Source organism: Vulpes lagopus, chromosome 1, assembly GCF_018345385.1.
Source record: "Vulpes lagopus strain Blue_001 chromosome 1, ASM1834538v1, whole genome shotgun sequence".
Classification (NCBI taxonomy): Eukaryota; Metazoa; Chordata; class Mammalia; order Carnivora; family Canidae; genus Vulpes; species Vulpes lagopus.
Genome location: NC_054824.1, coordinates 40,227,076 through 40,250,310, shown reverse-complemented (window position 1 = coordinate 40,250,310; position 23,235 = coordinate 40,227,076). Strand labels below are relative to the sequence as shown.

Below are 23,235 nucleotides of genomic sequence, written 5' to 3'. Positions count from 1 at the left end.
CATCTCGAATTAATGGAGAGGTCTGTCTAGACTGAAGATACTGATTTGGGTATTCAAACCTGAGCCTGAATGAAAGGGAGTCACTGTGGACTGAAAGGGAAGAGGGCACTTCAAGCATTGGGAACAGGGCCTGGCAAAAAGACTGAGAGGGTACAGCTGCTGAGATACAAAGAAAACCAGGTGAATGAGTTTTCTTAGATGTCAAGGGAACTAAGTGTCTTAAGGCAGAGAAATGATAAACATGAAGATAAGTAATGTGAGAGCCGACAGTTCTCCACTGTGTTTAGAAATGTGGTGGTCTTTGGTGGGAGAGGTTACAGCATGCTTGTATCTTGATAAGAATGATCCAGTTGAGAGGGGAAATTTTGATGGTGCCATGGAAGTGGAGGTAACTTTGAGTAGGGAGAGAAGACTGGAATTCCACTCAGAAGTGGAAAAGTGGTCTTCATGAAGAACAGGGGCAAAAGTTGGTGTACAAATTCATGTAGGTTGGTGGATCTCATGGAGGGAAGGAAGGTAAGATGGTTCCTTCGTATTTATTTTCTCCGTGGAAGAAAATTTGAGGAAATCAGTTGAGTGTAAGGAATCAGGTGGTGATGCTGGAGATTTGAAGACACAGGAAAATCTGTGAAATAATATTCTGGGAGAGAAGGAAAGGGAGCCAAATCAGGAAATACAGGATTGCCAGATAATATAGAGAGGTTACTTGCAATCCGCCCTCATACATTTAGGTTGGAACAAGTGAGCAAGGTTATGTGTTTTTCTTCAACCACAGTCAACTGCTCAGATGCAGACATGTGCTAGACAGAAGGCTGGTTATACCCCAGGATGGAGTTCTTCCAGATAAGTGAGATGAGGGAGGGCAAAGCAAATATATACAGGTTATTCTAAAAATCCTTAAACGCTGTATTCCCCTAGGAAAAGCAAGTTAATAACACCTTTATATACAAAGGTAACACACATGATAGTTTTTAATGAATTACAAAAGAAAAAAAATAACTTTAGGGTTATTTCTTTCCGTACATTGTTACCAAAAGCATGATTTACATTTTTACACTAGATTTATCCTCTTTTATTCAAGTGATACAGTTGGGTGTTTTTTTTTTTTTTTCACATCCTCTCCTTAATCAGCTTTATCTTTTTTGCTTGTGTTTCTTGTTGTAATAAATTCTTTGAACCATACACTGCAGGTAACATGTTCTTAGTTAAAGTACTCTAGATAATTCCCAGGATGTTTCTGAGAGGTTGGGGGACTTTGGTTGGGTTATCAACTGTGACAGATTTTAGTGTAATTTACAGCAGTGAAAACATGTGGTTGTCTGCAGTTCCAGCCTCATAGAATCCATTCCAGCACAATAAAACTCTCCTAGGCTTTTCAGGGGAGCATGTCCGTGCAATTGCCTGCTGGCTAAGAAATCATTTTCCTCACCTTGATCTCTCTCTTCAAACCAAATCTCAAAAACACATCTGCTCTTGGACTCTAGGTATTTGATTTGACCCCAAGTGCTTTTCCTTTTTACATCTCCTGGCCAATAGTTCTCTCAGTCTTATAAATCTCTGAGCAGAGGGCTTTATTTCCACCTCCAGAGCTGCCTTGTAAAGTTTGGGGAACTTCCAGTTTACTAATAAAAAAAACCCCTATTTAATACTCTCAAAAACCATGATTACAGATTTCTGACTTTTCTTTCACATTCTCCAACTGAAAAAATAATAAATTGTTCTCTGGCTGACAATTTCTTTTATAGTAGGATCATGCTCTGGCCATGTTATGAAATTTCCCCAGCAGCAACTGAGACCATTTACTGAGAATGATTCTCTGTGCTGGAAAATTGTTGGAGGGTAAAATAAATGCCACACACCAGCCACCCAGCACCAAGGGGCACTTATTTTTCAGAATGTACCTAATAGAATAAGTAAGGAAAATAACCTTGTTGACTATTTACAGTGAGCTAGGCATTTTTCGTTACTTCACCAAATTCTTAAAGGCATTATTTTATCCTCACCTTATAAGTAAAAGAAGCTGATGCTACTACATTTCAGTAAATTGCCTGAAGTAAATGGAACTTTCAGTAACAGTTAGAATTTGAACTCAGGGACATCTAGTTTATTCCTTTGTTTTCTGTTTCACCGTGCTGCCTCACCAACATATCAGAAATATGATGATTAAGTCCTCGAAGCTTTACCCTTTTATTGTGCTTCACTATGTCCACTAATGTAGAATTAGAAATATTAATCATCTTTTGTCTTTATAGGGAATAAATGGAAAAGATGGATTACCAGGTGCTCAGGTATGGAAATACCACTTCAAATAAATGTTCTCATGTAAAACCTCATCTGCAGTACTTGTCAGAATACTTGATTGAGCGGGCTAAGGAAACATCTTGGCAGGCAGTGATTTTTTAGTGTTGACATTTGTTTTTCAGGGTATCATGGGTAAACCTGGAGATAGAGGCCCCAAAGGAGAACGCGTATGTATATTACTATTCTGATCATGATTTAAGCCTGCCTGCTGCAACTGCCTCATCCTTTGAGTTCAACAATACGTGTGCAGATCCCTGAAAATCCCCCACTACAAAAAGTCTAGGTGTATGTGATCCAAGATCTCTTCTATGCATAAAATAGGCCAATTAAAGGGCACAGAAGCAGGCCTTATGGCAGGTACATCTACAAGAATGACCTTTATTCAGAACTAAGTCTAGTTTGCTATTCCAGTTTGGAAAGCTTTTATCCTCCTCTCTCAGACGCATATTTCTACTATAACAATCACCCATTTTCTTGTTACATAGACTTTCTCAACCTCAGCACTATTGATGTTTGGAGGCAGATAATTCTTTGCTGTAAGTGTCCATCCTGTGCATTGTAGGATGTTTAGCAGCATCCCTGTCCTCTATCCACTGGATGCAGTACCACTCCTTTCCTCCAGGTGCTACAACCAAAAATGTCTCCAGACATCACCAAATGCCTTCTGGGGACCAGAGTGTTCCTAGCTGAGAATCCTTGACCTCGTGGAATACTAATTTGAATAAGGGGGGTGGTATGAGGAAGTAGAGAAGTGGAAAGTGGAACCGAACATATAGAGCAACTAGTAATGCCAATTATGTGAAATGCTTTTATTTGAATTGTTTTGGTTGTTGATATTGTTCCAACTTCCCATTATTTTCCTTCATGAGCCATGTTTTCTAGTAGGGTTGGAGGCATCCCACTGCAAAGATTACTCAAGCATTTGTGATTCAACAGAATTCTAGTGGGGGCTGCTAGTGTGTGTGCACCTGTGTGTTTGTGTACCGGTGTCTAGTTTACTCATTTTTACTTATCACACAAATAATTCATGATAACTCAGGGACATATGAAAACAGATAATATAAAGAAAAAAGAAAGAAAAAAAGTCTTCGTTATCCCACTGTTTAGAGAGATAAGCATTCTCAATTTTGGACAGGCACTATTTTGGACATGTTTCTATTTCTCTCATACATAATATACATATATACTTAATGTATAAATACAAATTAATATATGCTTTTCTAAAAAATGTGTTCATACTATTTTGTAAATAACTTTTTTCACCTAACAATATATAATTACCATCATTCCATGTCAGTAAATACAGATCTGCCTGTAACCTTTAGTGGCTATGTGTTATTCCACTGTTTGGATATACCTTACTTCACTCTCCTAGTCTCCTTTTTCTGGATATTTATGTACTTTCCGGTTTTCATAATAAACATCACTCTAATGAACATCCTTGTGCCTAAATTATAAAACAATTTTAATATGCTAAAGACTGATTATTTTGTACATGGTTACAGTATTGATCAAGGCATGCTAGTACTTCTTTTCTTTATTTTTAAAAATTTTACCCTTCTCTGGTATTTCCCCAATGTGAACTGATATAATACTTGTATACAGATACATTTTTATAACTAAGACAGTAGCACTGAAATTAGATCTATCTGCTTTTTCTTCTTTCTACATGGCCTCTTTCTGCATCTCTTCATTCCATGATCAAATAGATGCCTGTAGTTGTTCATTTGTTTTCATTACTTTTTTTAAATTAAGAGAAATGTAGTTTGGCCTTTTGCACAGTAGTCACCAATAAAAGAATAACACAGTGAAATACAGAGCAGCCTCAGTCCACCATTCCATCATATTCGGTGTGATCATCACCTCCTGGTATTGTAGAACTGAGTATTTGGAATATATGTAACAAACACGTGCTATGGTATTTATATATAGACCTTTCTCCCTACCTACCTCCATCCTCTAATGCAAAAACACATGAAGTAGTAGACACCATGCTGGGTAAAAGTCAGAATTAAATAAATTTCTTACCAAGTCAAGCACACCTATTATTATCTTATACCTAATTTATTATGGCACTTTACTCAGTGAATTCTCTCATAGTTCATTTATGTTATTAAGCATATGATCTCAGTGATGACCCTCCACCCCAACCACCTACTCTGAACCTTTTCAAAGGCTCTCCTTTCTCATTTTCCTGAGTTGTATATCTTTTGGGACATGGCATGTATGCCCCTACACACACACACACACATACATTCACGTGTAAAACACAAAGAAACCTCCCCACAGAATCTAATAAAGATTCTAATAAAGATATACACTTCCCTAAACACACAGGAGGAAGCAGGAAAGAAGGAAAGCACGCAATCTGAAAGAAATTTTGAATGTCCTAAAGTTTTACTTAATGTAAAATCTTGGTGAAAAAATCCTCTTAGCAAACTCTCTTTATTATTGCAAAGGAGACCCAGGTCTGAAGTGAGAGCTGCTGTTGACTTTCAAAAGTGTCATCATTCTAGACTGACAACCAGTCTAGAATTGTCACTAACTTTTTATTGAGTGCCTTCAATATGCCAGGCATTGTTCTAAGCACTTGACTTGAGTACTTCATTGCTCAGCATCACCCTCTTTGAGTGTGTACTATTAATATCTCCATTTAATAGGAGAGGAAAGTAGGGTACAGAGGGCTTAATTCCATTATCCAAAATCCCATAGCTAGTAAATGCCAGTATGAATCCAGAAAGTTTGCTCTTAACCACAGTTCACATGTTTTAGAAGAGATCATTATTATTAACTTTTTCCTTAACAGGGTGATCAGGGAATTCCAGGAGACAGAGGCCCACAAGGTGAACAGGGAAAACCAGGCCTTCCAGGCATGAAGGGAGCCATAGGTCCTGTGGGGCCACCAGGGAACAAGGGCTCCACGGGATCCCCTGGACACCAAGGCCCTCCAGGCAATCCAGGCATCCCAGGCACACCGGTAAGTGGTGCTGAGAGCTCCAGCAGCTCCTGGCTAGTACTGACCACGTATCCCTTTTACAGTGAAGGCAATTATAATCCTTTTAAAAGAAATAAAATGAACTAAACTGGTCTCTGCAAGGGTAGCATAGCTATCATTTATTTCAAGTTATGTGCCAGATCATCTGCTAAGTACTTGCTATTCAGGACCTCAGTAGATCCTCACAACTAGGAAGACTGGTGTCTTGAGGGTCTCACTTTCACAAATGCAAAAACTGAGAGTTGTCTTGTTCAGGATCACAATGATTTAGTGGGTGTAGACCCAGTTCTGACCAACTCCAAGGCCATGCTCTTAAATACCATCTATAATGTCTCCTTAAACTACACAGACAACATATATCTGTTTTATGTTGAATCTCTCTTTGTCGAATATGAGAACAACACACCTGCCCTGAGTGGTACTTTGCATTGGAAACAGGCCAAGAAAGAGTGTTTGGTTAAGGAAGGTCATATTATTATAAATATCCTCAGGAATAATGGTGGATGGCCATTCACAGAGCAACTTAATCCAAAAATATCCTTGTCAGGGAGAAAGGAGGGTCCTGGAGTGAGGGCTGGGAGTTAAGGACATGCTGTCCTCAGATAATCAGCCAATACCAGATGGAAGGCCAAACTGGGCATTCCTACAATATTGAGATTCTTTATTTTTACCCACTTTCTCTAAGCTCTACTTGAATAAAGCCCGTGTAATGAGATCTCAGTGCAGTGTCAGTAATTGGTATTAGATGCATTAACTCAAGTTCATATGTCCCATATACCATGAAAATAAAATATTGAAAGAGAGCATTTTTGGAACTATTCTGTCCTACAGAAATCATCATTTTATGAGCCCATCACATTGTCTTTAATGTCACACATATACCCCTGGATAATAGCCACTAAAAAAAGAAAAGAAGACGTGTAATAAAAGACTTTGAAATCCTAACCATCATGAAAAATAATAGCTCTCTTTTAAAAATATCAAGGTACTACAGTAAAATATTACTATTATAAATGTTAGATTCTTTGCCTAATTCATATAACTTCATTTGTCAAGGGGTTAAAAATTCAACTGACATCATTTACCTACTTTCCTTTCTCATGTTCCATAGTTTTCTATTAAAAAAAAGAAAATTGCTTAATACAAATATGCTTACAAAGTGTAAATTACAGGGTAAACTATACCATAAAAATGAGTAAAACTTACTAAGTTTTAGCCCATGAATAAAACATTTTAAAGAATAATCCAGCATACTTGGAGTTCTTTTCCTTTGAAGATTCATACTATCAATTATATATTGACTTTACCAGTGCCTAAGCATTGGTTAGAAGTTAAATTGTGCCTGAGATATTAATGTCATGATAACAATGCTCAAGTTCTGTTACTTCAGAAAAGGAAGTAATAGGAAATGTCTTTCCTAATCATATGTAGCCATGTCTCTCCATTTAATACGAAATATGTTCGAATCACTGGTTATGATTCCAACCCACAGCTTTTAAAGCAGTTATGCACTTCAAGTTCATCCCAGAATTTGATTAAAACAAAGATATCTATTGCCTAATATAGTCAGTTGCCAAAAGCATTTTGCTTGATAAATGTATCTCCACAGAAGTTTCAAGTATGCACACCAATCTGATATTTCTGTTCTTTACTCATTTGTGCTACACTCTACTTTAACAGAACTTCCCCCCTCTTCTTTAGGCTGATGCGGTTTCATTTGAAGAAATAAAGCAGTATATTAATCAAGAAGTTCTAAGGATTTTTGAAGGTTAGATTTGCTTAATAAACATTTCTGAATTTTTCACCAATTACTACTTTTCATCCACTGTGGGGAATCCCTTTACACTTTCTCAGAAGATGGCCATGCAACAATGTTAAGAGGCAACCTACTTTTTTTATGATTTTTTTTATTTGTTTGAGAGAGAAAGAGAGCACAAGCAGGGAGAGAGGTAAAGAGAGAGGGAGAATCAGACTCCCCACTGAGCTAGGAGCCTGAAGTGGGACTCGATACCAGAACCTTGAGATCATGACACGAGCCGAAAGCAGATACCCAACTAACTGAGCTACCCAGGTTCCCCCGAGGCAACCTACTTTATGATGGGGATGGGACATCTCTGTCTGATAGAAAATTGTTCTTTACAATGAGTTAAATTTGCCTGTCTCTCACTTCCTCTCATCATTCCTGGTCTGTTAAATAGCACAGGTAAAGTATCTTCCTCTATTCATATGACAGCACTTAAAATATTTTGCCATATCCATGGTACCCTCCTTATTCTTCTCTTCTATACTATATCTAGCCCTCCCACCATCTTGAGAAACATTTCATTTTTAAATGACCCTCATTCACACAGGATTATTTTGACCAAGGCAGAGCACGATGTGTTTTGAGATAGTCCCGGATCAGCAAACTATGGCCCACCAGCCAAATTCACCTGCCACCTATTTTTTGTGTGACCTACAAGCTGACAATGGTTTTGTTTCGGAGGGATGGTCTGGGGTGGGGCACAAAGGGAGTACATTTTTTTATTTTTTAAAATCAAAAGAATATTTTATGACATGTGATAATGACCTGAAATTCAAATTTATTTCTACAAATAAAGTTTTATTAGAGTATAGTCAGACTCATTCTTTTATGAATTTTCTCTGTTTGTTTCCCTGCTAGGGCAGCAGAATTGACTAGTTGTCTTGGGGATTGTATAGCCTGAAAAGATTTAACTATTTATTATCTGACCCTTTGCAGAAAAAGTTTTCTAACCTGTGATATAGACAGTTTAATAATGCTGCCTAAGATAGCATCCCCTTTAAAAAAAAAAAAAAGACTTAATTGATTTTGATTTTTCAATTAACTAACAATCTTGGATCTTGTTTACCCAAACTTTTAAAAATTAAGTGTTTTTCATTGTGCACTGTGTCCACTTTTAAAATCTAAGTGCATAATTTTATATTTCTTATATTAAATTTCCAATAGTTTGTGTTCATACATTATCCCATTCTGTCTTACAGAGTGTTGTCTTACTATAGGACAGGTTGGTTGACCTTCATTACTTTGTGCCATCTCTGAATTTAATATGCCTATCATCATTCTAACCATAGGTAGAAATGTTGAATAAAAGAGTAAAGGATTAGGGCTTTCCTAATGTAATGCTATTGCATTCCTTCTGTTCACTTGTAAATTCTATTAATCTTTTGTTCTAGTGACCTCTGAATCTGTATAGTTTTCTAAAATCTACTGTACATTTTTTTATCCATCCCCAAGATATCACAGGATTTTGTCAAATGACTTGCTAAAATCAGGATCACTTCCCTCAACTGTGAGCTTAAGAAAGTGGGAAATTTTTGTCTTTAAAAAAAATGAATCCATACTGCCTCTCCTGTTCCTGCTTCTTTTGCACAGCATCCTTTCTTTCCTAAGCTAAATATATATTATTGAATTTTGCAAGGATAAGATTACAGAATGCTCCAAGTTCACTGGAAGTCTTCCTATTGCAAACATGGAATTAGCTACTCTCCTAGAAGCTCTGATTATTTTAAGCAGTAGTTAGTATTAGAGACCAAAATCTCAGTGCTTGAGTGTATGTTACATATTTCACGTGAGCACTAGAGATAGAGCAGAGTGACACAGGGACTTCGGCTGCTTCAATGATAAAATAGAAAAAAATGGTTTTTTGAAAGGTAATGAATTCAATGCTGTTCATTGCAATTCACATTGATCTCTACTAAGTATCTTTACCATGCTCTGACATGATAGGTCATTGATACAATTGCCCACTGTTTTTTAATTTCAAACTACCAGTTTTCTCTTTATAATTTTAATGTTGCTCTTCAATTTACAAATCCTTTTTTATTATATTTTTCTTAAATCTTTGAATCAAGCATCATGAAAGAGGCTCCAAACGTGGCAATCCAAACATTCCCTCTCAACAAGCATTTCTCAAGCATCAACTGCCTGAAAAAGAAAAAGCCGTCTCGAGCTGTCCAGAGAAACACTGAAAAATACAAATGCATAGACAGGACCAGTTAATTTGTAGGGCTCAATACAGAATAAAAATGTAGGTTCTCTTATTCAAAAATGATTAAGAACTATAAGACACCCACAGTTAAATACCATACCAAGCATGAAGCCCTTTTGACGAGACACTCTGTATGACTACACAGGTGGCATGTCCTTGAAGCTATCTCTGAGCACAGGACCTATAGGATCTCAGGTAGTATCCACACATTTAGTAGATGCAATCATGGAAAGAAAAGTGCCAGCAAATGTTTTTGAATTGTGATCTAAAATTCTCCTTCAACTCTTAATTTCCATGGGCTCAAGTATCAATTATCTCTTATCTCAGGCAGCTTAATATGGAACGTCAGTTCCTTAAACAACTTTAAATTTAGTTTGAGTTGTGGGAAGTACCCATTTTGCCGAGTGGACACTGGATGAAGGTATGGCCCCTTGTGGCCTGCCCCATGCATTCAGCAGAGGAGACCTGCTACTTCCACCCACAGAAAGCTTTCTGCTGCCTAATTGCAGGCCATTATGGGGTTATTCCTGTGAAGGGCTGTGCCTTCCAAGGAAAGAGGTCAGGGAAATTGGGCCACTCTCCATCTGTCTTTGGGCAGGCTCATGTGGCTTGCACTGTCTTCTACATCTGTGAGCTCCCCATCTGCTGTCCTGTCCCAACTTCCTCTCTTCACCTCCTGCCTGCCAGGAAGCTAAGGGTGTAGAAGTTTCTCCAGGTCCTCCTCTGGTTTTTCCTTCATCTCTCTTCCCACCTTCCCCTGTCTCTTCCAGCCTGGCTAGGTCCCTCAGAAGCCACATGTCTTGTCTAAAAACCGTATTCTAAGGTGGCCCACAAGGAAACTTTTTCAGGAGACTTCTAGACTCTGAGACTTTGAACATGATACCCCCTCTCCTTTTATCTCTGTTGGTACCAGTCCAGCAAAACTTTCTCCCAAAAAAATTGTATCTGAAACCCAGGATTTGGTTATTTAGCATTTTGGTTAATTTGTCCCAAGATTATCCCAATTCAGTCCATTTAACTGTCTGTTTAGTAGTCCATATCCAAGGCTTCTGAACACCATTTACAAAAAGGAATAAAGAAAAGCTCCATTTTCACAAATCCTAGAGCTCCAAGGTCACATTTCTCCCTTTCAGAAAGCTTTCTCTGTAAAAGCAAGGAGTAATTTTCCCATGTTACAGTAGTTACCATAGGGAAGCATGCATCTGCCTCCCTCTCCACCCTTTCACAGACAGTGGGCTCAGTGGCAGCTAATATTTGTCTCTGCCCCATTCACCCCTGCACAGCTACGACCTCAGAGGCAACTCTCCTTCTCTACCCAGCAAGTCATGGACTGTCTACTACAGGGGCTCAAAGGAGTCTTCAAGAGATCCTGCTCTCCCATTTTATCATCCTATCACTAAAGGTCCACACTGGAGCCCATAGTGAAGCCTAGACCAAAACTGCAAATCTGGGCCCTCTAGCTCCCTTCAGGGATTCCCAATGGCCCCCTTCCACAGAACTCACACTCTGGGCTCTTCCCCAGGCCACCAAGCCCTCCTTCAGCATCCTGATGTCCCCATCTTAAACCTACTCATGGTGGAAGAAGGTATTTTCCTACCAGCCCCAACTCTTGTTTCTGATGGATCACAACAGACAAATATATGCCTAATCCAAAGTTAAATTAAATTCCCCATTTGATTAGCCAACAGATCAAATCCTTTTGCAAATAAGGCGACTGCACAAAGTGAAGCAAGATGCTGTGTATCTCAGCTTGGCTTCTTTTGGCTTTGTAAAGGCTTTGCAGCTACCCACACAAATTAGGATCTTGTTAGATCTAAGAAGCTTAATTCTTGCCTTGACACCACCCTACTATACTTGGAGATTTTCATCCAACACACAAGAAGAATTTGCCAACCTGCGCAGGAATGTGGACACACATCCTGCTCTCTTAGTTCTTAGACAAACTTGGAACCGACTGCAACTGTGGGAAGAAAGGAATGGTAGGGCTGTATGTCCCTGAGCAGTATATCTGCCTCCAGGTCCAATGTCCAGGAAGGCCTCTTCATCTTTGTTTTTTTCATTTTCCATACATATATTTCACATGAATATGTGAATATGTATGAATATGTATTATCCCATTCTCTTGTTTCAAGTGTAATACCTCTCTTGCATCTCAACAACTAAGATACTAATTTATATGTGTGTGTGTGTCTATGCACCATGTACATACACCTCATCTGATAGATACACATCTTGAAGAGATACATATACCTTTTAAATACTTTCTACAGCCTCTATTTCTTTCCATTTCTTTGTTTGGGTCTGTTGTTCAGCTTATAGGATTTCCTGAGTGCCAGTAATCCATGGATGTCTGTTCATACAAAAGAGTAAGTTCTAAAAACCCAATCAAAAGTTATGAGTGAATGGTGGGACTTGCCAACCAGGAGCTTCGCTGTAGGGTGGTCCCATGCACTTTTTTATTGGGAAAACTTCAATTTCAGTGTCTTTAAGTCCTGCCTCTTATTCTAGACAGATCCCCCAGAGGAAGCATTTCCATTTCCTGCCTGGCTGCCAGTATTTGGAGAGCAAAGTAGGAGAATAGGACTGAAAACAAGAAATGAGCGCTCATTTCCTCTTCTTGTTTTCAGTTAGGGAACCCCAAGACCCAGTGGGATCTGGTGGCACCCCCAGTGCACACATGATTGTTTACCTTGTTCAGACAATAAACCTTCAGCTTTTGGCTAGGTTTGGGGAGGAACTACCTAGCTGTATAGAGAAAGAAATCTCTAAGGCCACTTCTTCTTCTTCTTTTTTTTTTTTTTTTGAGATTTTATTTATTTATTGATGAGAGACACACAGAGAGAGGCAGAGGTATAGGCAGAGGGAGAAGCAGGCTCCCTACGGGGAGCCTGATGCAGGATTTGATCCCAAGACCCCTGGATCATGACCTGAGCCAAAGGCAAACACTCAACTACTGAGCCACCCAGGTGCCCCTAAGACCACCTCTTAAACAGGCTTCCAACTAGTTCTTTTTATTTTAGTTCCCCTCCTTTACCACGCTTCCAGAAGTAATTTGTATTGCCCATTCCTGAGCCTTCTAAGGATTTTGCGGTTTAGAACAGGTTGTTTCTCAGCTTCTAGCATAAAGATATAAAGATAGTTTTCTTGAGTCTGCTAAGTCATCTGTCACCCAGTTATCTGGTTCTCAGCTTCCAAAATTTTGTCATGTTATCTTTCATAGTCTCCCCATTCTTATGCTTTTATGGCTGTTAAAAAATCTTACTATTGCTTTAGAGGGATTCAGGTGCATGTGTTTAATCCACTGTCTTTACTCACAATAACATTGCAGAGCAGCAAGTTTACAAAGATGGCAAAGGATTAGGTCAGAAATCAAATGTAGCAGTAACAACCCTTGTGTTACAATGAACCACAAAATGAATATGAATCTACCAAATGATACTGTGGAACTCACAGTTAAAATGAAACTCGAAAGTAATTATTTAAATATATGAAAGGAAATTACTCTCCTGATATTTTCTGCCCTTAGGAGAAAACTGCATCTAATTTTGGTTTCCACGTTTAAGAGATGTTATGAAAAAGCACTGGAATAATAAAGCCAAAAAGTGATTTACAAAACAGATGGCCAAATCTGAGTAAAAGTTATTTAACCTGAAGGCTAAAAGGTAACAATATTATCAAATAGATGATTGATTTCCTAAGGGAAATACTCATTAACTACTTCCTGTTTCCATCATAGAGTATCAAAAGATAATAAGTTGAAGCTGTACCCATAAAACATTTGAAAGGGCATTAGGAGAAAAATGATAAATTTCTTTGTTTGAAACTATTTACAAATTCTACCTGTAAAATAGAAGGTAGACTTGGGCCAGATGACTTCTGAATGTCCCTTCATTCTCCATATAATATAATTTATCAACACATTAATATTAATGTCTGCATTATGCTGATGAGCCTATTCTCTAGGGAAGGCAAGCCATTGGTCTTATTCATTAAAATGACTGCTCTGGGTTCGCACTGGCAGATGGAATATGTGTTTTTGGTTTATGTAAGCTCCTATCTGAACTCTTCAATTTCTTGCCTCATTAGAAAGCATTGCCAAAAACAGTTTAATTGACCAAAGATCCCTGAAAACAGGGGGAAAACAATTAAGAATACAGGTCTTTACAATTTATTTAGAGGCTCAAAAACATATTATTTTAAAGTGTAGAGCATTAGAGCAAGTTTCAGAAGTAATTATCCTTTTGCTAAATGACTATTTCTGAGTATATCTTAAAGCTAGATCATTAATAGCTAGAAGTAATTATCTAAAAGAATTGTTTTACTAAAAATATTAACCACCTAAAGCAAATTACTTATAAATTCAATTCATACATTAAAGAGGAAAAAATTAGTACTGTGATTATTTGTATTTAGACACTGAAGGTATTCAAAGAGATATATCTCAAATTAATAAAAATTATATTGGGGCCCCTGGGTGGCTCAGTTGGTTGAGCATCTGACTCTTGGTCTCGGCGCAGGCCATGATCTCATGGGTCATGAGACCAAACCCTGCCTCAGGCTCTGTGCTCAGTGGAAAGTCTGCTTAGATATTCTCTTTCTCCCTCTCCCTTTGCCCCATCCCCACTTTCACCCATGCTCTCTTGCACACTCTCTCTCAATCTCTCTCAAATAAATACATCTTTTTTAGAAAAAAAGAAAAATTGTACTGAAATATGTATCTCCTTTAAGTGTAAAATGACAACATGCAGAGTTTTGAATAGAATTTCATATTTGTTTATAAAACACCCAGTTTATAATTTCATATAATAAAAATATATCTGCATCCAATATGATTTGCAAAATTATAACTATATACTAATTACAAATGTATTTTATCTATGAAGTTATTGGAAATAAATGCATGAACATCAACCAAACATATTCCAGGTGGATAGTCAGGTAATAAGAAGTTTTGCCAGAAGGCCTGTGATTTAATATCACTCAGGGATGAATCCAGAGATTCTCATCCTCTGGATGTTGTGATGCTTCCATTCTTCTTGCTTTATAATTTGACAAAAGGAGTATAGAGTGATTACTCCTTTGATAACTATACCTAATAGTCCATGTTTGTTGGGGCTCTTCCCTTAATAATTCTATTTGAAAATAAATTTGTTTTACTTTCTCATGTAGTATAAGAGCCTAAATTTTTTAAACAAATTGTTTATCAAAAGCCCATTGAAAAATAGGTTTTACTAGGGAATAATTTCCTCTGTATCAGAAGTTTGTAATCCATACATATCTGCTTAAGTGAAATGTACCTTTATGGTTCAACTGAATGAACTAAACTGAATAAAGAGGCTAGAGAAAATTGGAGTAACTCTTCACAAGGTCTTTATGATTTGGCCTTTCTAACTGGTACTACTATTTCCAGAATGTTGCTGTCATTTGGCCTTACCCACAAAGTAAACACTAATTTAATCACTAAGAAAAGTATCTGGAAAATTTGCACCAAACCCATGCTGAATTCTTTACATTAAAGATTCACTTTTTTCTTACACACTAGATGTATCCTTAAAAAATTGGGTGTAAAATAGTTTTACAAATGAAATCATTTGAATTTGCTTTTTGAAGAAAATATGTGAAAATAGAAAAAAAGAAACAATGCAGTGAATATCTTTTGTCATGCTAAGGATATGCCCTGCTCCAGTTTCTGTTTTAAATCTAATTATGCATATATTCTATTTGTTAAATGTGAGATATATGAAATATAAACAAACTAAGCAAGTTTAAATAAAGAATCCAATGACAGATTGTATTTATAATGGGCTTTGGATAAATTTACATTAATGATTTCACTAAAATTAATTCCTAGGGCAATAAAGTATTAAATATGGTTTTTAGGAAAAAATTGAACTGGACGTTGGCCTATGTAGGATTTATAACTGAGAAGTCAATAGTAATAAGTACACTTTTGGAATGATTATTCAAAAAAGCAATTCCGAGAAGGAATGTCTTATATTATGGAACAAGTTTCTAGTCATAACGTAAAGTTTATCAGCAGATAATTTTTATAGCATCTGGGGCTTGTAAAACATGGATAACAGCACAGGATGCTAATCTCTTTCAGGCCTTCTCTGATATTCCTGAACAGGAGCACTTAATACAGAAAGCATAAAATGCCCAATGCAGGGCCCTGATTACAGAGAATGTGTAATTAATGTAATATAATTATAGTTCTTATTTAGGAATTTATTTTAGAGTGAAAAATACTTATATTTTCATATTTCCATTTTCTTTGAACTTCCTCAGTTTCCAGATCCTTTCAATTTCATGAGCTACTAATGCCCTGATGTTCTGTAATATACTCACTTTTATCCAAAGGCATTATTGACTCATTAATAAGTCTCTAAATAAAGTATTAATAGTTGCATGACACCAGTGCCACCTATAATGATAGTTTCATTGCCTTATGACTGAACTCACCTTACCAAAGCCCCTTTAATTAGTCCTCGCTTTCCTCCCTGGGTTCTTTCTTTAGGACCCAGATAAATAGTATTAGGCTCCAGGCAGTTTGGGGAATGAACAAAAGGGCAAACGGCAATGATATGTTTTTTGGGAAGGCAGCGTTGCTTTTGCGAGAAGTATTCAATTCATAAAGGTCACATCACTCAACACCTGCAAAAGATTTTGTTATTTTTATTGACATTTCTAAGTGTTCTGGGTAATTTGTCAACTTCTCATGACTTGTATGTTCTTCATTTCAGTGTTTTCTTCAGGGTCACAGAAATGTGTAGAAGCTTTTTATTATTTTTACTCTGTCTACACTTGGAATTCAGTGAGAGCATGCTCATCTGCACCAATGCTGAATATTTTTCTTTGGCCAAATTAGATATATACCGTACTAAAACTATGACTAAATAATGAGACTAACTGGAAATCAAAACAGAAGAAAAGAATAATATTGAGGAAAGAATAATATTGAAGTTGTATAATAAGACGTGTTTTTAAAAAAAGCAAATTTGGGGCACTTGGGTGATTCAGTCAGTTAAGCATCTGCCTTTGTCTCAGGTCAAAATCCCAGGGTCCTGGGATTGAGCCCAGCATTGGGCTCCCTGCTCCCTGCTTGGTGAAGAGACTGCTTCTCCCTCTACCTCTGCCTCTTCCCCTGCTTGTGCTTGTGCTCTCTCACTCTCTGTCAAATAAGTAAACAAAATCTTTTAAAAATATAAAAAGCAAAATTGACAAAGTACAATATTTTCCTAGTCTAGAAATTAAACAGTGAAATCATAGTGAATATGAAACCAATGACCATTTTTTAATTAAAAATCTATTAATAATACAGTCTTATTCAAGGATATAAAGTGTCACATTATTGTATGGGTTACCTATAACTGCATAAGAAAATACTTTAAAATGTTAGTAACTTAAAACATTATTATCTCACATTTTCTGTGGGCCAGGGACTTGAGGGGTTGCTTAATTTTGTGTTTCTGGCTCAGAACATACAACAAAGTTCCAGTTATGATGTCAGCCAGGGTTGCAGTCATCAGAAGGCTTGACTGGGGCCAGAAGATCCACTTCCAAGTTCACTCACATGGATGCTGACAGGTGGCCTCAGTTCAAATCCATGTGGGCCTCTCCATGGGTCATCTTAAATGTCCTCATTACATAGCAGCTGGCTTTCTCCAGAGTGAGCAATCACACTGAGCAATCCAAGAAAGAGAGAGAGCAGCCAGAAAGCCACAGCACCTTTTATGACTTATTTTCCCTAGTTACATAGTCAATTCTGCTTTTTTTGTTTATTCATTTGAAATGAAAAATAACTCCAGCCCACACTCAAGAAGAGAGGAATTAGGCTTCATCTAATCCCGTTTGGAAGAGAATGTCAAAAAAATTGTAAACGTATTTTAAATGACCACACACTTTTGCAACAAGCTAGAAAGTGGCTTTAATTTATTAAGACCTTTTAATGGAAACCTAAAATTCTCTCCATAAGCCATTACCAGAGGTTAATTAGCTTCCAGGCTAGTGTTCTTTCCAGTAGACTTGCTACATCTCTGAAGCACTGAAAATTCTCAGACCCTCTGTTCAGCACAGGTGGTCTACATTTATATTCAGACAACTTTGTACAATCCATTTTGCTTGACCAATGAATAAAATAACTATCTCAGGAATCAAGTCAATTTAGTACATTAGACGTACTTAAATTGAATATCAGGTAGGGTGGTTTTTTTGTTGAATTTCATGTAAAAATTTTGAAAAATTTTGATGCAAAAAGTATTTCTATTACATGGCATATTTTTTTTCTTTCATAAATAAAGAGAGGATGGCTGTGTTCCTATCACAGCTCAAGCTGCCAGCAGCAATGTTGGCTGCTCAAGCTCATGGGAGGCCTGGTCCACCAGGAAAGGATGGATTGCCTGGGCCACCAGGAGACCCCGGACCCCAAGGTAAGTCTTCTTGCTGTTTTTTTTTTAAATCTCAATACTTAGAACATGCTAATTACAGTTAAAGCAAATATGTATGTATATATATGTATATGTTTATATGTACACACACATACATAATGATTTAATATAGAATCTCATTAATATTTGACATTCTAGAACTTGAGTTTCTAACTATTATTACTTCAAGCTTAAAACTGACCAATAATCACATTCTAATCTAAATTCATTTTAATAATAATATTTGTTATAAAAATAATTGCAACAATATGAGCTTATATGTCATTATCTTGTGAGAATCAGAGTTGTTTGTGCCTCCCTATTGATGTAAGTTCAACAACAAGAATCATCTTAGTATCTCGAAGAAGCTGAGGAGAGGGTCTTAAGAGATGACACTACATCAGTGATTTAGGTCCAAGTAAAATTTTGAGAAATTTTAGAATCCTTCCCCATATGCTTTCTAAGTTTTAAAGCAAAACTTTATTTAAATTGGCAAATAAGTATTGTCCCACTGATGACAACTTGACAGAACATGGTTTTGAGCATAGTTTGACTAAATTAAACCAGCAAGGCCATTTTGTAAAAGTCTGGTTAGCAATCAGCAGAGAAACCAAACAGACCTTGGTTTAGAGGATTTGCAACTGACAAGGAAATATTAAATCCAGTAAGTACATAGCATGAAAGATAAAAGTGGGGAAACTCCTTTTCATGTGTTACCACTGAGGAGCTCAAAGGTCCTCCTTAAAGTAATCAAAAGTTTGTATAAAGGAGGAAACGGAGAGTGAACATCAAAATTGCATAGGAATACAGTCCAAAATACTATATATACAGAGAATTCTTTTTCTTTCACTAATTCACTGTCCTTCCTACTGCTTCTCTGTAATATGAGCCTGGTTTTCCATAGGAAGTGCCCAAATAATTGACAAGCTCTTCGTCATCTGAAAGAATAATGATCTCCAAGGACAGGGTCTGTTACAGTCTTAACCTTCAGTCACAGCTGACAAGGCTTTTGGTCTAGTTAGCACAACGTAAAACAATGGAAACCTCATTCTAGGTCACCTACACTAAACAGTCTGTCCTGCCTTTCCCTGAGATCATGAAGAGGTCTGGCTGATAGTTGGAAAAAATTGTGTAGAAACAGGTATAGCCTTCTGTGTGCTCTATTGTATAGAAGGCGGTTAATTATTTTCTTTCACTAGTTGGGTCTGTTGTGAGGTCAGAATCTATGAATCTGGAACAAAGAGCTAGAAGACCCATCTAAAGATGGGTGATGCCTCAAACCAGGTGAAGGATAAGAACTGTTAACACCAATAACAGAAAAAATACAGACTGATGCTTCAAACAGCTGTGGTCAAAGAGGACAAGAACAGTAGGGGAAAAAAATCAGGTTTATCAAGGAAAATAGTTCTGGACCTGGAGTCACCTGCCCACACAAACACCTGTCTGCAGCCTCCCTCTGCATGTGGGGAAGGCCTATCTGGAAGGCTCTCCATCAGAGGCAATTCCAACACAGCAGTGTTAGGGAAGCTTTGGAGAAAGACTTCTATTCATTTATCTTCTGTCTTGTGAAAGATTTCTGTGGGATTTATCTGTTTGCTTAAGAAATCTTCTAGATTACTTCTACTCCTGATCAGACTTTTTGACTCAGTTCTTGAATTGGAAAGATGTCCCTTTATGATTTCCAACTTCTTTAAGACCAGTGTTTAATAAAATTGACAAAACGTGCACAATCCGGCAGCACATGTACTAAAATTGACAAAACTTTTGTCCCACCGTGGAGTTTCTGACGATGCACCTTTGAGTGTAACTTAGTTAGGTGTCTCCTCAACTTTCATATGATGGCTCCTTTTCAGTATTTGTTAAATTTGCCAGAAAAGTGGCAAAAAAATAAAATCTGCATAAAATACGGTCCATATTTAAGGCATATTTGCCTGTAGTTGTGCTATACTGATAAAGCCACCAAGAAATTTTACCGTAAAAAAAGAAAACAAGAGGCTGCTATTTGATTTTTGGTGCCTCTCCAGGAGTTCATATGTAATTGTTTTTCTGTGGTGGTAGAGAAATAGACATGAAGTGTTCAGGAGATAAAGTTATTCATATACGCTCAAAGTTTTGCTCTGCCTGATTTAAAAGTTTTCTCCAAAAGGAAAGACAGAAATGCATATAAAACTGTTACCCTAGTGTCCATCACAGACGTCAGATGCTGGGGGCTGAATTCATCCTCTTCGTGACACAGCGTGATTGAGTTTGAGAAAAGATTGAAGTGAGAAATGCAGCACAGAAAGGGAAGGAAAGTGTGGGCACCGAGCATGGAACAGCATGCTGTGCCCACTCATAGATTCTGTTTGATGATGGCTCCTCTGAAATTTCTGAGACTTTTTTGGGGGTGTTTTTAGGAAAGAAATCCATTTTCATTTAAAATGAAGTGGTTTGTATTAAAATGTGTACTATAGAATGAGTCCTTTATTATCTTATTATCTTAAGAGCCAGGCAGAAATTCAAAGGGATCTCCTAAGTTTCCTGCGCCTATTCTGAGAAGCAGGAGATGTGCAGAGAGCAATGAGGACATTGATGCGAGACTAGGATAAGCACCCAATCCTAGCCAAGAAAGAAAGGTAGTGCTCCTACCAAGATTCTGACAATGAAAACGTGTGGCTCCTCTCCCCAGTCTTCTTGCAGTGAAAATAGAAACCAGTGTGATTCTGAGTTGAGACACTTCGTTTGCATTTCCCTGGAGTCCCAAAGGGGGTGATCGTTGGTGTCTTTTTGAAATTCAAAAGCATTTTTAGACAGGTTATATTTTACCATCCCGTGGGTTTCTGATTCTTGCCTTCCTCCTGTGCAGTGAGAGAACTTTCCTTGGTGTTCATTCCCACCTCATATCTGCAGCATGGGGTCTGATGGCTTGTGCATGGGGGATGAGCAAGTAGGTACCACAGTAGGATCAAAGAAGCCTGGGTGACATGATGCAGCTGGGTTTCCATAGATAATCAAGAGAGACAGATATTCCTAACAGACCTTATCCTCTTGGGCGAGTTTTATGAGAATGAACTATATTTAAACTTTTCCCCAACACAACTGATTCTCCACCTCTGAAAATTCTGAAGAGCAGATGCTACCCTTGAAAGCCCTGTTTCTGGAAAAAACCCACCCACTGAGTAGCTGTGGAATTAGTAGCAGAAAACAGATCCAGCCATGCCATGTGTCCTCCATCCATTTTGGAAGGACCTTATTGGGAATGGTTAGTTGCTCTTACTTTTGAACTTTTAAAGTTTTGCTGTGATTGGTGTATAATGAGGAAAGCATTCTGTTATTTGTAAGCCAGTGACCCCCAAGGTAGTTCATGTAACTGATACAGATTTGACATTTCAAAAATTTTTTTAGCAGTAAGGGCCTTAGGAAATGGGCGGCACATATACCAAAATGACAGGTGCACTGCAGTTGATCAGTGACCTAGGACCGAGGAAGCAGGACAACTTGGAAGGTGTGCTGTGGGCCCCCCTGTGAAGAGCCAGCCAATCCCTCCCAAAATGCTGGAAACATTCCTTGTGTGGCCTTATTGGTCCAGTATGCAGATAGATGCACAGATTTACAGTTTAGAAGTAAATCCCTGGGATCAAAACAGAAATCTGTCTATATAAAGTCTGCCATGTAAAACACTACAACAAGCCTCAAGTTTCTCTAACAACTAATTCCTATCTCCAGACACTGAAGATTAGGACCTTGCTGTTGTTTTCTTTCCCTACCTGAGCTACAGTGATAGCAAACTGTCACCCTGCACACTGGTAGGCCGTGGAAATACATGTCCATTAACAGATACGCCTGCCTTTTATTATTTTCCACTTTTCAAGAGCTTGATTCTAAAAAATGGGAAATTTATTGACTTTCTTAGCATTCTTATCTGAAGTTTTGTTGTGAAGCAATTATAAAATAAGACCCTATGGCTTTATGGCAGCCTTTATAAGAAATTAACTTGAGACCTTATTAGGAAATTTGAGAGTAAAAGCTCTCATGTGCTTGTACAATCCAACAGCAATAATAGGTAGTTATTAACCTAATGAACTGAGAGCTTTGTACAAATAAATCATTACATTTGACAGGAGAAATGTAAATGTTACTCTATTATACAAATATGTGAATTACTGTTTCTTTGTGATACCATAGGCACTGAAATCCACGTGGAATAATACATTTTTGCATTATATTAAAATCTGATAACTGAATTTGAATATGTAAGTTTTAGTAGATAGGGTCCCCGTTTGGAATTTTGTTACAGTCTTGTTAATCCACTTGATAATTAAAAGTTCATACACCTTTTTCTTTTTTTCTCTCTTCCTCATTTTTCAGCCTATGATCTCAAGTACTTACTGAGATAGCTTGAGGGTCAACTATATAATTTTTCATAATAGTTGGACCTGGGTTGAACTATCAAATATACCTCATGTAACAAATGTTACTGTACTACAGAAATATTTAAATAATGGAATTAGAAGGGTGCTTTCAAATGACCCTAAACGTAAGCATTTTTCCTAATTGCTCACACAGGTTAAATGAAAGTTACTTATATAAAAGAAATCCTGGTAATATTTTACATTTGAATATGTATTGACTTTGGACATCATGCCATATGTTCAAACCACTATCGTCTCTAAAATCTAGGATTATATTGAATATCTGTAACAGTTTTCAGGTATGAATGTGTGAAAATTTCTCCCTGGATATATTTCCAATTTGCACCTCAAAATACTTCCTGAGTGTGTATGCTTTTTTCCCACTATTTTCACATTTATGATTAGGTCACACCTCCAAAGCAAAATATAATGGTGTGGTGATATTATTTCGATTATAATGTGTATACTGCATGGTCAAGTAAAAATGAAGACAGCAACCCCAAAACTAATGTCTAATTCTCAACAATAATGAGAAATAATTTATCTTATATACTGCTCATAGAAAACATTAGGATTTCTCCTCGTATCATGTTCTGCTGTAATAACACACCTTTATAGAAAGGCACAACTAAGTCAGGACCTACTTTCCCTACTGAGATACTCTCCTTATTATCTTTGTTGTGTGTTTGCATGCTTTGTTCATTTCGGTAGGTGTCGTCTTTAAGCTGCTGTTTAAGTATGAAAAGTTGGAAATTAAACTCTATTTACCATCATCATGAAACTCTCATAGCCGCAAGACCTTTTCATCAGAGTCTTACATGGTTACCAATATATAAAACAGAGATTAAAAAGTGTTTTATGCTTTTTATTCTTTTATTTGCAATTTTATCTCTTTTTTTAAGTAGAGTTGATACACAACATTACATTAGTTTCAGGTGTATGACATAATGATTAACAAATCTATGCATTACGCTGTGCTCCCCACAAGTGTAGCTCCCATCTGTCCCCATACAACACTATTACAAAACCATTGACTGTATTCCCTATGCTGTAACCTCTTATTCCCGTGACTTACTCATTCCATAATGGGAAGCCTGAATCTCCCACTCCCT

At 37.3% G+C, this 23,235-nt stretch overlaps 1 protein-coding gene across 2 annotated transcripts in view; it reads left to right on the top strand.

Annotated features, from left to right (window-relative positions):
* COL19A1 (collagen type XIX alpha 1 chain) overlaps window positions 1–23,235 on the top strand; it is a 317,390-nt gene that overhangs the window by 285,368 nt on the left and 8,787 nt on the right. For both annotated transcript variants that reach the window (XR_005990424.1, XM_041772509.1), the window contains exons 46-50: window positions 2,253–2,288; window positions 2,424–2,468; window positions 5,108–5,278; window positions 6,998–7,064; window positions 17,607–17,735. Coding sequence is in view for 1 of the 2 variants with exons in the window: in XM_041772509.1 (XP_041628443.1) it covers window positions 2,253–2,288; window positions 2,424–2,468; window positions 5,108–5,278; window positions 6,998–7,064; window positions 17,607–17,735 (448 nt within the window). In the remaining variant the exon portion in view is untranslated. The remainder of the gene's footprint in view (window positions 1–2,252; window positions 2,289–2,423; window positions 2,469–5,107; window positions 5,279–6,997; window positions 7,065–17,606; window positions 17,736–23,235) is intronic.